A 17,946-nucleotide genomic window follows, 5' to 3' on the forward strand; every position below is an offset into this window, starting at 1 on the left:
GTTGCAGATAGGCTCAACAAAAAGACTGTCACAAAATTAGCTTTTGGCCAACAAGGCCTTTGTCAAAAACAGACAACAGACACACACACACAATCATGCAAACACAACTCAAACACACATGACCACAGTCTCTGGCAGCTAAAGCCAGATTGCCTATCTGTGAATCAGCATTTTTGCTATATGGTGAAATGCAACTATCCTTTTCATAATACTGTTACATTCCACCTGTTATTTTCATAATTAATAGCTGTTGATGTTGACGCAAAAAGGCACTTCTTCTATCCTTTATAGGCTGAAATGGTTGTAGATATGTGCCTTAATTAGAAGAATATTTGAGCTCTGCAAAAATGTTTTGTTTTCTAGTTATACTATTAGACATTTTTTACTACTGTTACTGTACTATTATGCACAAATATATTGATCTTTACTGGTTAAAAACACTCAAAAATATATGTTTATTTTATCCAACATTATTTGGATTTTTCAATGAGTTAATACCATGAGCTGATTGGAAAGTATGTTCTCAGTTTATTTTACAATTTATTCTTGTTTTTGTTCCAAAATGGATAGTTGAAATCTGAGTCTTAGACATGTATGCAGAGCTTACATGAAAATAATTTCATACCTTATGTTATGGTCAACTGTATTATATTTGAAATGAAACTGATTTGTATTAAGAGCTAGAAATGGCATTGAAGAGTAAATGTAATGATTTGGACATATAAGAACACCAACCGGGCCTACAATAAAAATAAAATTACAAGGTACTTCGGTTATCATGTTAACACAATATTCATAGTAATTGTTTCTCAAAAATAAATAAGGGTTCCCACTGCAGAAACACAGGAAATCATTTTAGAAGATAAGAGTCCCTTATGAGTTTTTCATCAAACAGATGTTACACCTACAAAATACACTTAACTATACTTGTACTGATTGGTCAACACACTCATTCACTTTGTCAATCAACTAGATATCACAAACTTACACATTTGAAGTGTCATTTTCTATGTAGCTATTGATCCCTGTTTGTGGGTAATAGAGCTGGCAGTTATTGAGCTGTAATGGAATACTATGGGTTTCTGCTGGATTACAAATTTCATTTTTCTGCTGTGAACCAGTTGTTAACCTGTTCAACAACTTCACTGCCTATGTCTGGCATAGTTAATGTTGCACCTGTGATCCATGTGTTCATATCATGAATTCACTTATATCACAAAAAGAAGTGGGTCAAGCACAAACTATCAGGGATGCCAATTGTCAAGAGTTCCAATTAAGATTCTATTCTCATTCTGATATCACGGTCTGTTACTAAAACCCTCTGCTGTCTGTTGCACAGTCATGACCTGATGCATCGAAGGGAATCAAATATACTAGAATAGCACAGTAATAATGTAGTGTATTCTATAAAATCATTATTATTTTATTTGTTGAAATTAAATGTGAGTCTTTATCTGCTCACCTTTTGAAAGCCTAAGAAGTCTTTATCTGTATTGGTCCCTGATAATGGTTAGCATTGAGAATGAAAGAAATTTGTATTTTACCATACATTAACCTAGTACTTTTAGTAGCTCTTTCACACTTTCATGCTTCAAAATTACACTTAGCCATTGCAAAGAACACTCATCTTTTCGCAGGTGACATCACATTAATCTTCTGCACAAAGAGAGTGCAAGTCTATGATAAGTAAATCTTTGTGTCTTATGGATAAAATTGGCAAAGTCTAAACTTTATGAATGAAAATGGGTAAGTCATTATAATTGTTTTTGCTAATAACTATGAATTAAGATTTTTTCCATCTTGTTCAGGTTATTTGGTGCCAGAACACTAATAAACATGCATTATATATACAAAGTACTTACTCAATGTCCCATATGATACATGTTCCATCAGTACAAGAACTGATAGCCTCCTTGTTAGAATTAGAAATGGAGATTGAAGATACAGCCCCTCTGTGTTCTCTTAAACTAGCTAGGAGCTTCTGATAACTTGTTTTCATCTCCCATATACGTATCTAATTGGAAAGAAAAGTAAGATTTAACTGAAATTATTACTTTGCAAAAACAGACAATGTCTGATGGGATACCACAATCACTGGTTATACAATGTTACTTATAATCCATCTTGATTGCAAAAATGGTTATTCACATGAGTGGTTTCGGTTCCTCTAGAACCATTTTCAGACATGAAATGATAATGATGCTGATTTACTATTTCACAAATGCAAACCTTTTTTTTTTATCCTATCTGATCAACATCAAATGTACCAGAATGTACCTGCAATTTCGGTTACAGGAGTAACCCGTCCACACACAGCAACCATCACATGCTGCGTCACATAAAATTGGTTGACAGAATGCACATCATTTATATGAAATATAAAACTATTATCAACAGGTGGCATCTGGTACATTTGTTACATTACATATTGTGGTGTGATGGACCTCAGATGACTGAACGGCTTGCAGCACAAAATCGAAATAGCAGGAATCACAGAAGCAGACCATGGAGGAAAACAAGTCTACACCAGCGCCATGGATATAAAAATTGCCCTTTGTTTTAGATAGTATAAAATTGATAATTTTGTTGTGTATTTTAATCTTGACAAGTACAGATTTTTAACCTTGACAACTACAGATTTTAATTATGTATTTTAGAGATAAAAGTAAATTATAAAAATCTACTTAATACAGTATGTGCATATGTAATGTAACAAATGTACCAGATGCCACCTGTCAATAATAGTTTTATAATTAATATAAATGACGTGCATTCTGCCAACCAATTTTATGTAACACAACATGTGAAGGTTGCTGTGTGTGGTCGGGTTACTCCTGTAACCAAAATTGCAGGTACATTTGATGTTGATCAGACAGGATAAAAAAAAAGGTTTGCATTTGTGAAATAGTAAATCAGTATCATTATCATTTCAGATCTGAAGATGATTCTAGAGGAACTGAAACCGGTCACGTGAATAAACATTTTTGCAATCCAGATGGATTATAACTAACATTGAAATTATTATATCTGTAAATTATGCACTGATTATTAAATCAACAAAAAAAGTACCACAATTGAAATTATTTGAAATCATAGGTTTTAGAAATTATGTAAGTTTGATCTTGTCATTTTGCCTTGGTCACCACATTTTTAAAACTCTGGACTAGTTTTTGTATGCCCTGTATTTCTGTTTTTCTTTTCATATTATATTTTGTGTCTAAAACCTACAAATTCATATCATTCCTAAGGTGAACATTAATTTGTAGGCAATAATTACTCAAGAAACGGTACCACAGTATCTGCCTCTCATGTTAATTTTCTCATGTTCCCTTACTTTCTTCAATTTTTATTCTTATAATCAACTGGTCAGTTACGTTTTGTACTATTCAACAAATTTAATCTTTTTTGTTCCATACGTTATGTGTCTGAGCACACTTCATAGTCTGTAATCTTGTTAATAAATTATTGACTAACAGAGATCTGACTATCAAAAAGCATAATTTCTGGTTGCAGTCATCCTTCAATAACACTCCATCAGTTTTAAGCAATTTTGTACACTTGATTCACACCAACTCTCAGACTAAAAAAAATCTGCATTTGACAAAAATAATTGTAATTTCCCACTCTGTATTGCAAAGCTCAATATTAAGAAGCTAAACACTTGTGTCTCATAAGTTTCTCTTTGTTAAATAATTTCTTTCCTTCTGAATCACCTCTCCTTCACTGGTGGAAGTGAACCCAGAAAATAACAAGTAGTATGTTGGTATTATTGTAAGTTTCTCTCAGCTAGGACACACTCTTATGCTAAACTGCCTGATGTGTCCTGGATATGATTTCATGAACTGCTCCTATATTAAAATTTTACAGTCCTAATTTCAAATTTGCTTTTACTCCATTCTCCTTTTTTTTTCAATTCAAAAAATGGCTCTGAGCACTATGGGACTCAACTGCTGAGGTCATTAGTCCCCTAGAACTTAGAACTAGTTAAACCTAACTAACCTAAGGACATCATAAACATCCATGCCCGAGGCAGGATTCGAACCTGCGACCGTAGCGGTCTTGCGGTTCCAGACTGCAGCGCCTTTAACCGCACGGCCACTTCGGCCGGCTCTTTTTTTTTTTTTTCAATTCTTCTGAGTGGCAGTGAGTGTTGGTTCTGGGTTCCCACAGATGTCTGTTCTTTTTGCCTCTATATTCACATTTGTGTACCCTCAGTTTTGGTTGCAGGTGCTTACAAGTTGTCTGTTATGCATGTTTACTTTGATCACCTAGTACAGCATTGTTATGATATGAATAAATAAAAAGATCATTGCACACATTAATCCTATCGAGTAACTTTCAACCTCAGTCTCTCCACTGTTTCTCAAAGTGTTTTAAAACACACATAAAAGAAGTTTTGTATCACCTTGGCTCTGAGAGTTCTGGAACCTGTACAGAAAATTGGAATAGAGATTAACATAAACATCATTTCTGCCCTTTTTATTATGATAAAAACCACATATTGCATGTTGTATCACCATACAATGAGACCTTCATAGGTGGTGGTCCAGATTGCTGTACACCAGTACCTCTAATACCCAGTAGCACATCCTCTTGCATTGATGCGTGCCTGTATTCATCATGGTATACTATCCACAAGTTCATCAAGGCACTGTTTGTCTGGATTGTCCCACTCCTAAATTTGGCGTAGATCCCTCAGAGTGGTTGGTGGGTCATGTAGTCCATAAACACCCATTTTCAATCTATCCCAGACATGTTTGATAGGTTTCATGTCTGGAGAACATGCTGGCCACTCTAGTCAAGTGATTTTGTTATCCTGAAGGAAGCCATTCACAAGATGTGCATGATGGGGGTGCAAATTGTTGTCCATTAAGACGAATGCCTCGCTAATGTGCTGCCGATATGGTTGCACTATTGGTCAGAGGATGGCTTTCACATATCGTACAGCCATTACCGTGCCTTCCATGATGACCAGCAGTATATGTCAGCCCCACATAATGCCACCCCAAAATAGCAGGGAACCTCCACCTTGCTGCATTTGCTGGACAGTGTGTCTAAGGTGTTCAGCCTGACCGGGTTGCCTCCAAACACATCTCTGACAATTGTCTGGTTGAAGGTATATGTGACACTCATCAGTGAAGAGAACATGATACCAAGCCCGAGCGGTCCATTTGGCATGTTGCCTTTGTCTGTACCACACTGCATGGTGTCGTGGTTGCAAAGATGGACCTCGCCATTGACGTCGGGTGTGAAGTTGCAAGTTGTGGAGCCTATTACACACAGTTTGAGTCATAACATAATGTCCTGAGGCTGCACAAAAAGCATTATTCAACATGGTGGCATTGCTATCAGGGTTCCTCTGAGCTATAATTGGTAGGTAGCGGCCATCCACTGCAGTAGTAGCCCTTGAGCGGCCTGAGCGAGGCATGCCATTGACAGTTCCTGTCTCTTTGTATCTCCTCTATGTCTGAACAACATTGCTTTGGTTCACTCCGAGATGCCTGGGCACTTCCCATGTTCAGTGCCTTTCCTGGCACAAAGTAACAATGCAGATGCGATCAAACGAAGGTATTGGCTGTCTAGGCTTGGTTGAACTTCAGACAACATGAGCCATGTACCTCCTTCCTGGTGGAATTACTGGCACTGATTGGCTGTCAGTTCCCCGCCCATCTAATAGGCGCTGCTCATGCAGGGTTGTTCACATCTTTGGTTGGGTTTAGTGACGTCTCTGAACAGTCAAAGAGACTGTGTCTGTTATACAATACCCACAATCAACGTCCATCTTCAGGAGTTCTGGGAACTGGGGTTATGCAAAACTTTTTTTGATGTGTATAAATGATAAAAGGAAAACACAAAACACTGACTGGGATTTGGTGTTCCTTTTTGACAGCTAGGATGCTAATGATATTGACGCTGAGTGTCCAAAAATTCACAAGCAACAACATCTTTTGTCAGCTTTTAAATACTGCGTGATGTGAATAAATGTAATCATATGACACATTATTCTGCTGACGATGGCAGAATAAAACACCATTCCAAACTATATGAGAAACCAAGTTTCGCAAAGATTTAATATTAGTTAGAGACCAAATATACCAATTTTAAAGCTATCTTGGTGTTGCACACAGCTTTAATCTACAACTGATATTTTTGAGAACAAGCATCACTAAGAAACAATAATTTCTTGAAGAGCAATGTTTTTAATTTTATCATGCAAAAGGCAACACTAGAACATGTTAGTTTGTCCTCATTTAAATTAACATTTCACTGTACAAAAAAATTTAACTTTCAGTTCTTCATTACATTTCTTGTTAATAAAAATGTAGTCTTCTGAAGAGAAGCAGAGGATGCAATCACTAAACTAAACTCTAAGACAAAAATAAAAAAACAATGCACCACACAGAAATTATCTGGATGGGAATGAAATAGGTAGATGTGATGTACATGTACAGCCAAACAAATGATTACAGTTTCAGAAAAAATGGATGATTTATTCAACAGAAGGAATTTCACAAACTAAGTATGTCAGTAATGTGTTGGTCCTCCTCTGGACCTTATGCAAGCAGCTATTCAACTTGACATCAGTTAACAGAGTTGTTAGATGTCCTTCTGAGTGATATTGTGCCAAATTCTGTCCAATTTGTACATCAGTTGGGAAAAATCCCGAAATGGTTGGAGGGGCCTGCCCATAATGCTCCAAACCTTCTCAATTGGAAAGAGATCTGGTGACCTAGCTGGCCAAGGCAGTATATGGCAAGCATGAAGACAAGCAATAGGAAGCTTTACCAAGGGTGGCCAGGCATTATCTTGCTGAAATGTAAGCCCAGGATGGCTTGCCTTGGGGAAAAAAAGAGCATAGAATGTTGTCCATGTACTGCAGTGCTATAAGGGTGTCATGGATGACAACCAAAAGAGCTCAGCTATGAAATGAAGTAGCACCACAAATCAACACTCCTGCTTGTCAGGCTGTAAGGTGGACAACAGTCAGGTCGGTATCCCACCACTATCCAGGGCATCTCCATACATGTCTTCAGTCTTCAGCCTGGAATCTCATTAAGTGGAGTGGGACTGTCTTCAGTAATGAGTCCTGCTTTGAACTGATCCCTGCTGACCAGTGAAGACACATCTGGAGATGCCCTGGATAGTGGTGCGATACCAACTTGACTGTCACCTGCCATATGGCTCCCCAACCTGGAATTTCACTGACTGGAGTAGAACTGTCATCAGTGACGATGCTTTGAACTGAGACCTGATGACCAGTGAAGACATATCTGGAGATGACCCAGACAATGGTAGGATACCAACCTGACTTTTGCCCTCCATAAAGCTCAACAATGAGGAATAATGTTCTGAGGTGCCATTTCATTTCACAGCAGGACCCCTTTGGCTGTCATCCATGGCACCCATACAGCACAATGGTACGTCAACAATATTCTGTGTCCGATTTTGTTGCCTACCTGGGCTTACATTTCAGCAAGATAATGCACATCTGCACAAGGTGAGAATCCTACTTCTCTTTTCATCCATGACAAACCATACCTTGGCCAGCAAGGTCTCTGGATCTCTCTTCAACTGAGAATTTTTGAGGCATTATAAGCAGAGCCCTCCAATCATATTGGGAATTTGATGATCTAATGCCCCAATTGAATGCAATTTGGCATGGTACCCTTCAGGAGGACATCCAACAACTACATCAATCAGTGCCAAGCTGAATAACTTCCTGCATAAGATCCAGAGGTAGTTTGGCCTGGGAGCAATGGCAGTAGTCAATTGGGTTGTTGTTGCTGAGCTTACAAAACTAATAGGCCATGACAGTTAACCCTAATACATAGGTAAAATGTAGACTAAGACACTAGTAAGGTTGAATGAAGTGGAAAGAGAATCTGTACTGGTAATACCCAACACATGTTCACAATAAAAAATGGCGAAATGTAGTGATCTTGGTGTCTACTTCATCACTTGAGCAATTATCATCATTAATGCAGAGTTAAAGATGTGATTACTTACTTTGTAGCATGTGCTTAGTTCACACTGTTGACTACTCTCAACTTTTATCTCTTCTTGTGTTGCCTATTATGTTTAATCTGCCTGAAACCAACTTTCTCCTCTCCTCTGTCAGTCACCAATTTCCTCTGTCATCTTCATACATTAACATAACATTTTTTTTTCATCTCACTTCCATACTCTGTGATATGTGCCATTATTGTTTCTTTCCATCCTGTATTCTATTCTTCAATTTTCTTCTGTACCACTATCTAACTCTTTCTTCACGTCCTACTATTTTGCCCTGTCTTTGTCACTCCTAAGATTCTATTTTCAGTTTCTCCTCCCTTTTTCTCTTACTAATAAACTACCCTTCTTGCTATTTTAGCTTCTTAAGTTTCATAACCACATCTGTTGTTGGGCTTAAATTGTTGATTTCCCTCACATTCTGTGCCCCAAAAATAAATGTCTGCAATTCTTCCAATTACATCAGTTCATGTGCCACCTCTGTTATGTTTTGTATGTATTGTAGTGTATGTTAACTGGGGACCTAGAAACCGCAGCCGCAGTGGTCCACAACCCCACGACAACTATGGCAGTCCACTTCACCCTTCTGCCGCCCCACACCAAACCCAGGGTTATTGTGCGGTTTGGCCCCCGGTGGACCCCCCAGGGAACATCTCACACTAGACGAGTGTAACCCCTATATTTGCGTGGTAGAGTAATGGTGGTGTACGCGTACATGGAGAACTTCTTTGAACAGCAATCACCGACTTAGTGTAACTGAGGTGGAATAAGGGGAACCAGCCTGCATTCGCTGAGGCAGATGGAAAACCGCCTAAAAATCATCCACAGACTGGCTGGTTCACCGGACCTTGACACAAATCCATTGGGCAGATTCGTGCTGGGGACCAGGTGCTCCTTGCCACCCGGAAAGCTGTGCGTTAGATCACACGGCCAACCGGGTAGGCATCTCTGTTATGTTTACTGGTTTGCATCCATTATGAAAGTTCAAGTATTTTTTGTAAATATATCATTATATTATTTTGTATGTGTGTTGCTAGTGAGAAAGAAGGAAAACTGATAGATATTTTGACTTTGGTGAATAACAAGAAAACACATATGAATGTATCTCACTATGTATCTTCATTATATACATTTTTGATACAAACTTTTCAGAGTCCTGACATATGGAGCACAAAATTCCTTATCAAAAATGGATTAACAGATAGTATTGCTTATTCAATTTGTTCCTGTGATCAGCTACTTACCAGTCCTTCTCCTCCACCACTGATTAGCTTAGAACCACATGCAGTGGTAGCCATCGCAGTTACACCCTTGGTATGAGCGTTGAGGATCTCAAACATCAGTTTTCCAGTTTTAAGTGTGAACGCTCTTATAATTCCATCATTCCATCCTGTTAAGAGAATGTATGAATATGTTTCTCAAAATTCTTCATAAGTTGTCACTTATAAGAGCACAAGTATTACATTACTCAACGATAACTTAAGCCAGTTTTGCCCTGAGAATTCGTTCTTTTTTTAAGAAATGATTCACTGAAGCTGAATCATTGTATAATCATGAGAACTTGTATTTCTTCATTGTTTCTAAGTATCAGTACCTCTTTAAAGGACAGAACATAACCACATTTCACATGATCTGCAACTGTATCTCTCACTTTTCTCCATCTGCTTCTGGTTGCCTCCAATTCACTTATCGTATTCCATAGATCATTGCATTAATGAGAATACTCATAATCTTCCTCACTCAGTGCAATACACACACATACACACACACACACACACACACACACACACACACACACAGGCATGATTATTTCCATTTCAGAACTAAAGTAAAATATTGTAATTTATAAGTAGAGTATATAGCTCATTAATCAAGATAGTGCAAGATTATCAGTTAAATATTTTCCTGTAACGTATTTACATGCCTACTAAAAAAATGCCATGAGTTCCTGACAAATTAAAACTGCATGCCAGGCTAGAACTTCGCCTTTCATGGACAATGCTCACATCAGTTGAGTTTCCAGATCAGAGTAGTTGTTCTTACTCCTGTACTACTTCTTGTCTCATTCCACATTGCTGAAGAGTCTCCTCCATGATGATATCTATGGAATACATAGATAAGTGAGTAATTTCCTGAACAGGGAATAGATAATTAAGTGCTTTATTTTTCCGATCTTTCCTTTCTAAGACTTTCTCCTCTCTTCCTCTGTCAAAAATAATGCTTCAAACAATGGAAACTTCAAGTAAAAATATCAACAATGCCATTCTGGCTTAAGCTGTTGGGGTTGACAGTCATGTGTGCATGAGGTGTACTTACTTATGTGAATGAATGTTGTGTGTTTCTCTTCTTCTGACAAAGGCTGTGGGCAAAAGCTATTGTATATGTCTTAATTGTGCAATACGTCTTTTCCTACATTAAAAATATCACTTCTCTCATTCTGAAATGTTCACAGGTATTCAGCCACTGACTTCATCTACATCTACATTTATACTCCGCAAGCCACCCAACGGTGTGTGGCGGAGGGCACTTTACGTGCCACTGTCATTACCTCCCTTTCCTGTTCCAGTCGTGTATGGTTCGCGGGAAGAACGACTGTCTGAAAGCCTCCGTGCCCACTCTAATCTCTCTAATTTTACATTCGTGATCTCCTCGGGAGCTATAAGTAGGGGGAAGCAATATATTGGATACCTCATCCAGAAACGCACCCTCTCGAAACCTGGCGAGCAAGCTACACCGCGATGCAGAGCACCTCTCTTGCAGAGTCTGCCACTTGAGTTTATTAAACATCTCCGTAACGCTATCACGGTTACCAAATAACCCTGCGATGAAACGCGCCGCTCTTCTTTGGATCTTCTCTATCTCCTCCGTCAACCCGATCTGGTACGGATCCCACACTGATGAGCAATACTCAAGTATAGGTCGAACGAGTGTTTTGTAAGCCACCTCCTTTGTTGATGGACTACATTTTCTAAGCACTCTCCCAATGAATCTCAACCTGGTACCCGCCTTACCAACAATTAATTTTATATGATCATTCCACTTCAAATCGTTCCGCACGCATACTCCCAGATATTTTACAGAAGTAACTGCTACCAGTGTTTGTTCCGCTATCATATAATCATACAATAAAGGATCCTTCTTTCTATGTATTCGCAATACATTACATTTGTCTATGTTAAGGGACAGTTGCCACTCCCTGCACCAAGTGCCTATCCGCTGCAGATCTTCCTGCATTTCGCTACAATTTTCTAATGCTGCAACTTCTCTGTATACTACAGCATCATCCGCGAAAAGCCGCATGGAACTTCCGACACTATCTACTAGGTCATTTATATATATTGTGAAAAGCAATGGTCCCATAACACTCCCCTGTGGCACGCCAGAGGTTACTTTAACGTCTGTAGACGTCTCTCCATTGATAACAACATGCTGTGTTCTGTTTGCTAAAAACTCTTCAATCCAGCCACACAGCTGGTCTGATATTCCGTAGGCTCTTACTTTGTTTATCAGGCGACAGTGCGGAACTGTATCGAACGCCTTCCGGAAGTCAAGAAAAATAGCATCTACCTGGGAGCCTGTATCTAATATTTTCTGGGTCTCATGAACAAATAACGCGAGTTGGGTCTCACACGATCGCTGTTTCCGGAATCCATGTTGATTCCTACATAGTAGATTCTGGGTTTCCAAAAATGACATGATACTCAAGCAAAAAACATGTTCTAAAATTCTACAACAGATCGACATCAGAGATATAGGTCTATAGTTTTGCGCATCTGCTCGACGACCCTTCTTGAAGACTGGGACTACCTGTGCTCTTTTCCAATCATTTGGAACCCTCCGCTCCTCTAGAGACTTGCGGTACATGGCTGTTAGAAGGGGGGCAAGTTCTTTCGCGTACTCTGTGTAGAATCGAATTGGTATCCCGTCAGGTCCAGTGGACTTTCCTCTGTTGAGTGATTCCAGTTGCTTTTCTATTCCTTGCACTTCATCTAAGTGGCATGATATTTCAGCAAGATGACTTGTTGCCATCTTTTAGCAGTCCCCTGATTAACTGTAATCAACTGAGCATCATCTAATGTTCCCTCCCATTAATAATCTCAGGCTTGTTGTAACCAAACATAGGTCTGCTGGTGAAATTTCTGTTCTTCCTAAGCAAGCAGAGGCCTAGGCTCCTTCAGCTACATTGCACATTGGATTTGGCTGTAGCTGTAACCATTTTTAACTGTTTGCAGGTGTTGTTACTCTGTTTTCAAACTCTCATGGTCAGAGAGCAGAACTGCAGAAGTGAAGGAATCCAGGCTACAGCTTGCAGAGACAGAAGAGAAACCCATGGCAGTGGATATATATTTTCAAGTGTACATCTTTCATACCTACCAACCTGAAAGCTTTGTTGGGATCTGTTATGGATAACACAACACTCCAGAGGCCCAGAGTACATTTTAACCCAACCCTGTGTCAGTAAATATTATGCAGGTCAGACTATTCTACAATACAGGAAAGTTGTGTTGATTTATTGATCCATTTTCATCTACAGCTGCACAATGTGCAAGAAATATTTGGATTTTTTATGTTAATATTAACAGTTTTACATGTAATATACCTTTGTACATAATAACACTCATTAATATATCAATTAATGATGAATACTTAAATAAATGTTGTCACGCTATATACAGAGAGAATGTTCTTCTGAATGAGACTACATTGGGTTAACATAGAAAAATTTATTTTTGTAGGTATTCATTTACTGTGTAAGAACAGTGATCAACCAAGTATGACTTCAATTTAGATTTGAAGTGACCAACGTTTTGTGTGTGTTTAATGGTATCTGGTAAGGCATTGTATAGTGTGTGGTACAAATGTCACACAGATAAAGAATGACCAAGAGAGTCAGCTGCCACAGTGTGCAGTGTTTCCAAAGGACATAGCATTTATTAAGACAGCACCAAGTTGTCAAAACTGGGCAACACATTCTGGGATAACATTTTAGAAGAGTCTTTAGACATTCAACTATGTGATGAAGTAATAAATAAACACAACAGTTTCCAAGTAAGCCTTATGATCCAGCCCTGAGTGTGCTCAAAGAACTATGACAGTCTGTTGGAAGATCCACTCATTTCACACTAACTGAAGAGCTCAGACCACACCAGGTAAATGTGAATCCTTTGCATCAGCAGTTCCTGACCAGCATGGTGGTGATGGTGGAGGTGGTGGCACAGACATTGAGGAGCACAGTTTGTGTCCTTAACATGCCCTTCTGTCTTCACCTTGCCAGTGGTGCCACACCTGGTTACTGTGGACCCAAGATCAGCAACTGGAGGAAAGGGGCGTATAAGATGGTGTCCAACAGAAGGCAGTCAGTCATTAGGACCACCTGAGGATGTCGAAAAGTCAGCTTGCCAAAATATCAAAGAAGTTTTATGATTTTTTATGGGGGACCACAATCATGTAGAACTATTTTGTGTAAATTTCCATCAATTGAATGTTCATACCGTCACGATTTTGGCTTTATAGGTTGGTTTGTGGGATTAATGGGACCAGACTGCTATGGTCATCGGTCCCTTGGCTTTATACCAATTTTCAAGTTCACATTAAAATATCACAAAATGTCCAATATGCCAGCATGATAGTCCATTGCCAAAGTAATATACATGTCTTATAAACCAGTCTGGATTATAGGACATGAGTACAGATTAAAAATACACAATATGACTGTCAATGTGCACAGCAAACAAACATTAATATACCAGTTTGCATATACGATGGCCATTACAGGACTGTGACCTGTATTGTCACATCCACATATGCATGACATCATTGCTGGGACAGTATATCTGGTCTTATAAATCAGTCTTTCAAACATACATAATACAGCTGACATTGTGCACAGCAAACAAATTTTTACATGCTGTATTGAATATCTGGACCAATACAGTATTTTTTATCTTTACTCATATCCTGTAATATGACATCTGGTTTATAAGAGCAGTTACGTAATTTCAATGATGACATGTCATGCAGGTATGTCATGCATTTTGTGGTACTACAGCTTCCACTTGAGTATGGCTATAAAGCCAAAATCATGACTGTGTTAAATAAATTAATAATAATTTACAGTGAAATGGCAAAAATTTCTTTCAAAAAACATTTGGATGACACCACTCACCTGAATACTAGAAGATATTTCAAAATTATTACAACCAAGGAAAGTCCAAAATTACATACATTTCTGATATACAAAGAAAGCTGTGGCACAGCCATGGGCATCCACATGGTACTCTCCTAAGCCAATCTTTTTATGGGCCATCCAGAGGAAACCTTCCTATCCTCCCAAAACACCAAACCTCTAGTTTGGCTCATGTTCATTGATGATATTTTCATGATCTGGACTCAGGGCCACAACACCCTATCTTTGTTCGTTCACAACCTCAACACCTTCTCTCCCATCCTCTTCAGGTGGTCCTCCTCAATCCAGTGTGTTACTTTCCTAGATGTTCACCTCCTTCTCTTTGATGGCTCCATCCAGACCTCTGTCCACATTAAACGCACCAATCACCAACAGTATCTGCATTTTGACACCTGTCAACCCTTTCACATCAAAAAATCCCTCCCATACAGCTTGGTCTCCCAGGGACAACATGTCTGCAATGACAAAAACTCCCTTGCTCAATATGCTGAGGGTCTCGTCAAGGCCCCACAGGCAGGCAAAATACCCCCGACCTAGTTCACAAACAGATCTCCTTTGTTATTTCCCTTCACTCCCCCAATCCTCCCACCACCCCCAAGAACCACATCACCCAGTACCACCCCAGACTGGAATAACTGAACCACATCCTTTGCCGGGGCCTTGATTACCTATCATCATGCCATGAAATGATGGGTGTCCTACCCAAAATACTTCCCATCCCTCCTAAAGTGGTGCTCTGTCACCCACCAAAACTCCACAACACTCAAGTCCAAACGTTGCACAGCTTTTTATATCGGTGTGGCTACTGACCAGCTGTCCACGAGGATGAATGGCCACCACCATACTGTGACCAAGAGCAAAGTAGTCCACCTGTGGCACAACATGCAGTTGAACATAACACACTTCATTTCAGTTGCTGTTTAACTACCTGAGCCATCTGGATCCTTACCTCTACCACCAGCGTTTCTGAACTGTGCAGATGGGAGTTATCCTTACAACTCATTCTCTACTTGCATAATTATCCTAGCCTCAACATATGGTAACATACTGTTCTATCATCTCCTCCCAATTCTCATCTCCCACCCTGTTTATTTGCAGCCCTCTGCCAATGCATCCATCTGTCTTTTCACACTCCTCTCTTTTAGTCCTTTTTTTTCCCCACCACCCTGCCCCACAACCTCCTGATGCAGCACCTTTTGGCACTCTAGTCCCTGCACACTCAACCAGACAGCATTTGTCTCTCTCCCCACCCATACATTACTACCCCTTCCTCTTCCCTACCTCCTCCTGATTGCTGCTTGCATTCCAAGTGATAACTGCATTCTGGCCAAGATGCTGGAACTGGCAGTCATATGTGCATATGTGCTTGTGTGTGTGAATGGTGTGTGTCTCTCTTTGACTGATGAAGGCTGTGGTCAAAGGGTGTCTTTTAATTGTGCCTGTCTGCAACTTGATGTGTCTTCTATATGGTAAGCAGCAGTCTGTCTTTTCCTACACTGTTAATTACAATAAAGGAAATGCCAAAATGGAAACAATAAACAAACATTAGAAAAGGCTCAGAGTTTTAACCTCTCAGGAACATTCATAACAATGTTCCTACTGATGGAAAGTGAAAATGGGTGCAGTGCTGGCAGGGTATGAAAAGATGCACTAATGAAGTAGTTGTATAAACTAAGTAGTTGTATAAATTAAGCATAAGAACTGAAATTGAACTTATTAATTGTCAATATGAGAAAAAATCCGAAAACACTTATAAAATCCACATGAACTGAATTTTGTCCACTGCTGTGGTTTTTTTAAAGATTCATGGGTCTGAATCAGAGGCTGAGACGGTTCTGCGACCATGTGGGCTGCAGATTCCTCGACTTGCGCCATAGGGTGGTGGGGTTTCGGGTTCCGCTGGATAGGTCAGGAGTCCACTACATGCAGCAAGCGGCTACACGGGTAGCAGGGGTTGTGTGGCGTGGACTGGGCGGTTTTTTAGGTTAGATGGCCTCGGGCAAGTACAGAAAGGGCAACAGCCTCAAAGGGTGCGGAGCAAAGTCAGGACATGCGGGGACCAAGCAGCAATCGGTATTGTAATTGTAAACTGTCGAAGCTGCGTTGGTAAAGTACCGGAACTTCAAGCGCTGATAGAAAGCACCGAAGCTGAAATCGTTATAGGTACAGAGAGCTGGCTTAAGCCAGAGATAAATTCTGCCGAAATTTTTACAGAGGTACAGACGGTGTTTAGGAAGGATAGATTGCATGCAACCGATGGTGGAGTGTTTGTCGCTGTTAGTAGTAGTTTATCCTGTAGTGAAGTAGAAGTGGATAGTTCCTGTGAATTATTATGGGTGGAGGTTACACTCAACAACCGAGCTGGGTTAATAATTGGCTCCTTTTACCGAGCTCCCGACTCAGCAGCGTTAGTGGCAGAACAACTGAGAGAAAATTTGGAATACATTTCGCATAAATTTCCTCAGCATGTTATAGTCTTAGGTGGAGATTTCAATTTACCAGATATAGACTGGGATACTCAGATGTTTAGGACGGGTGGTAGGGACAGAGCATCGAGTGACATTATACTGAGTGCACTATCCGAAAATTACCTCGAGCAATTAAACAGAGAACCGACTCGTGGAGATAACATCTTGGACCTACTGATAACAAACAGACCCGAACTTTTCGACTCTGTAAGTGCAGAACAGGGAATCAGTGATCATAAGGCCGTTGTAGCATCCCTGAATATGGAAGTTAATAGGAATATAAAAAAAGGGAGGAAGGTTTATCTGTTTAGCAAGAGTAATAGAAGGCAGATTTCAGACCACCTAACAGATCAAAACGAAAATTTCTGTTCCGACACTGACAATGTTGAGTGTTTATGGAAAAAGTTCAAGGCAATCGTAAAATGCGTTTTAGACAGGTACGTGCCGAGTAAAACTGTGAGGGACGGGAAAAACCCACCGTGGTACAACAACAAAGTTAGGAAACTACTGCGAAAGCTAAGAGAGCTTCACTCCAAGTTTAAACGCAGCCAAAACCTCTCAGACAAACAGAAGCTAAGCGATGTCAAAGTTAGGGTAAGGAGGGCTATGCGAGAAGCGTTCAGTGAATTCGAAAGTAAAATTCTATGTACAGACTTGACAGAAAATCCTAGGAAGTTCTGGTCTTACGTTAAATCAGTAAGTGGCTCGAAACAGCATATCCAGACACTCTGGGATGATGATGGCATTGAAACAGAGGATGACACGCGTAAAGCTGAAATACTAAACACCTTTTTCCAAAGCTGTTTCACAGAGGAAGACCGCACTGCAGTTCCTTCTCTAAATCCTCGCACAAACGAAAAAATGGCTGACATCGAAATAAGTGTCCAAGGAATAGAAAAGCAACTGGAATCACTCAACAGAGGAAAGTCCACTGGACCTGACGGGATACCAATTCGATTCTACACAGAGTACGCGAAAGATCTTGCCCCCCTTCTAACAGCCGTGTACCGCAAGTCTCTAGAGGAACGGAGGGTTCCAAATGATTGGAAAAGAGCACAGGTAGTCCCAGTCTTCAAGAAGGGTCGTCGAGCAGATGCGCAAAACTATAGACCTATATCTCTGACGTCGATCTGTTGTAGAATTTTAGAACATGTTTTTTGCTCGAGTATCATGTCGTTTTTGGAAACCCAGAATCTACTATGTAGGAATCAACATGGATTCCGGAAACAGCGATCGTGTGAGACCCAACTCGCATTATTTGTTCATGAGACCCAGAAAATA

At 39.8% G+C, this 17,946-nt stretch overlaps 1 protein-coding gene across 1 annotated transcript in view; it reads right to left on the reverse strand.

Annotated features, from left to right (window-relative positions):
• Positions 1 to 17,946, reverse strand: part of LOC126195663 (cilia- and flagella-associated protein 52-like) — a 115,245-nt gene that overhangs the window by 38,682 nt on the left and 58,617 nt on the right. Inside the window, exons 9-10 of the mRNA XM_049934288.1 lie at positions 9,255 to 9,400; positions 1,863 to 2,014 (exon numbers count right to left, since the gene is read on the reverse strand). Coding sequence (XP_049790245.1) covers positions 1,863 to 2,014; positions 9,255 to 9,400 — 298 coding nt within the window. The remainder of the gene's footprint in view (positions 1 to 1,862; positions 2,015 to 9,254; positions 9,401 to 17,946) is intronic.

The sequence above is a fragment of the Schistocerca nitens genome, chromosome 7, assembly GCF_023898315.1.
Source record: "Schistocerca nitens isolate TAMUIC-IGC-003100 chromosome 7, iqSchNite1.1, whole genome shotgun sequence".
Lineage (NCBI taxonomy): Eukaryota > Metazoa > Arthropoda > Insecta > Orthoptera > Acrididae > Schistocerca > Schistocerca nitens.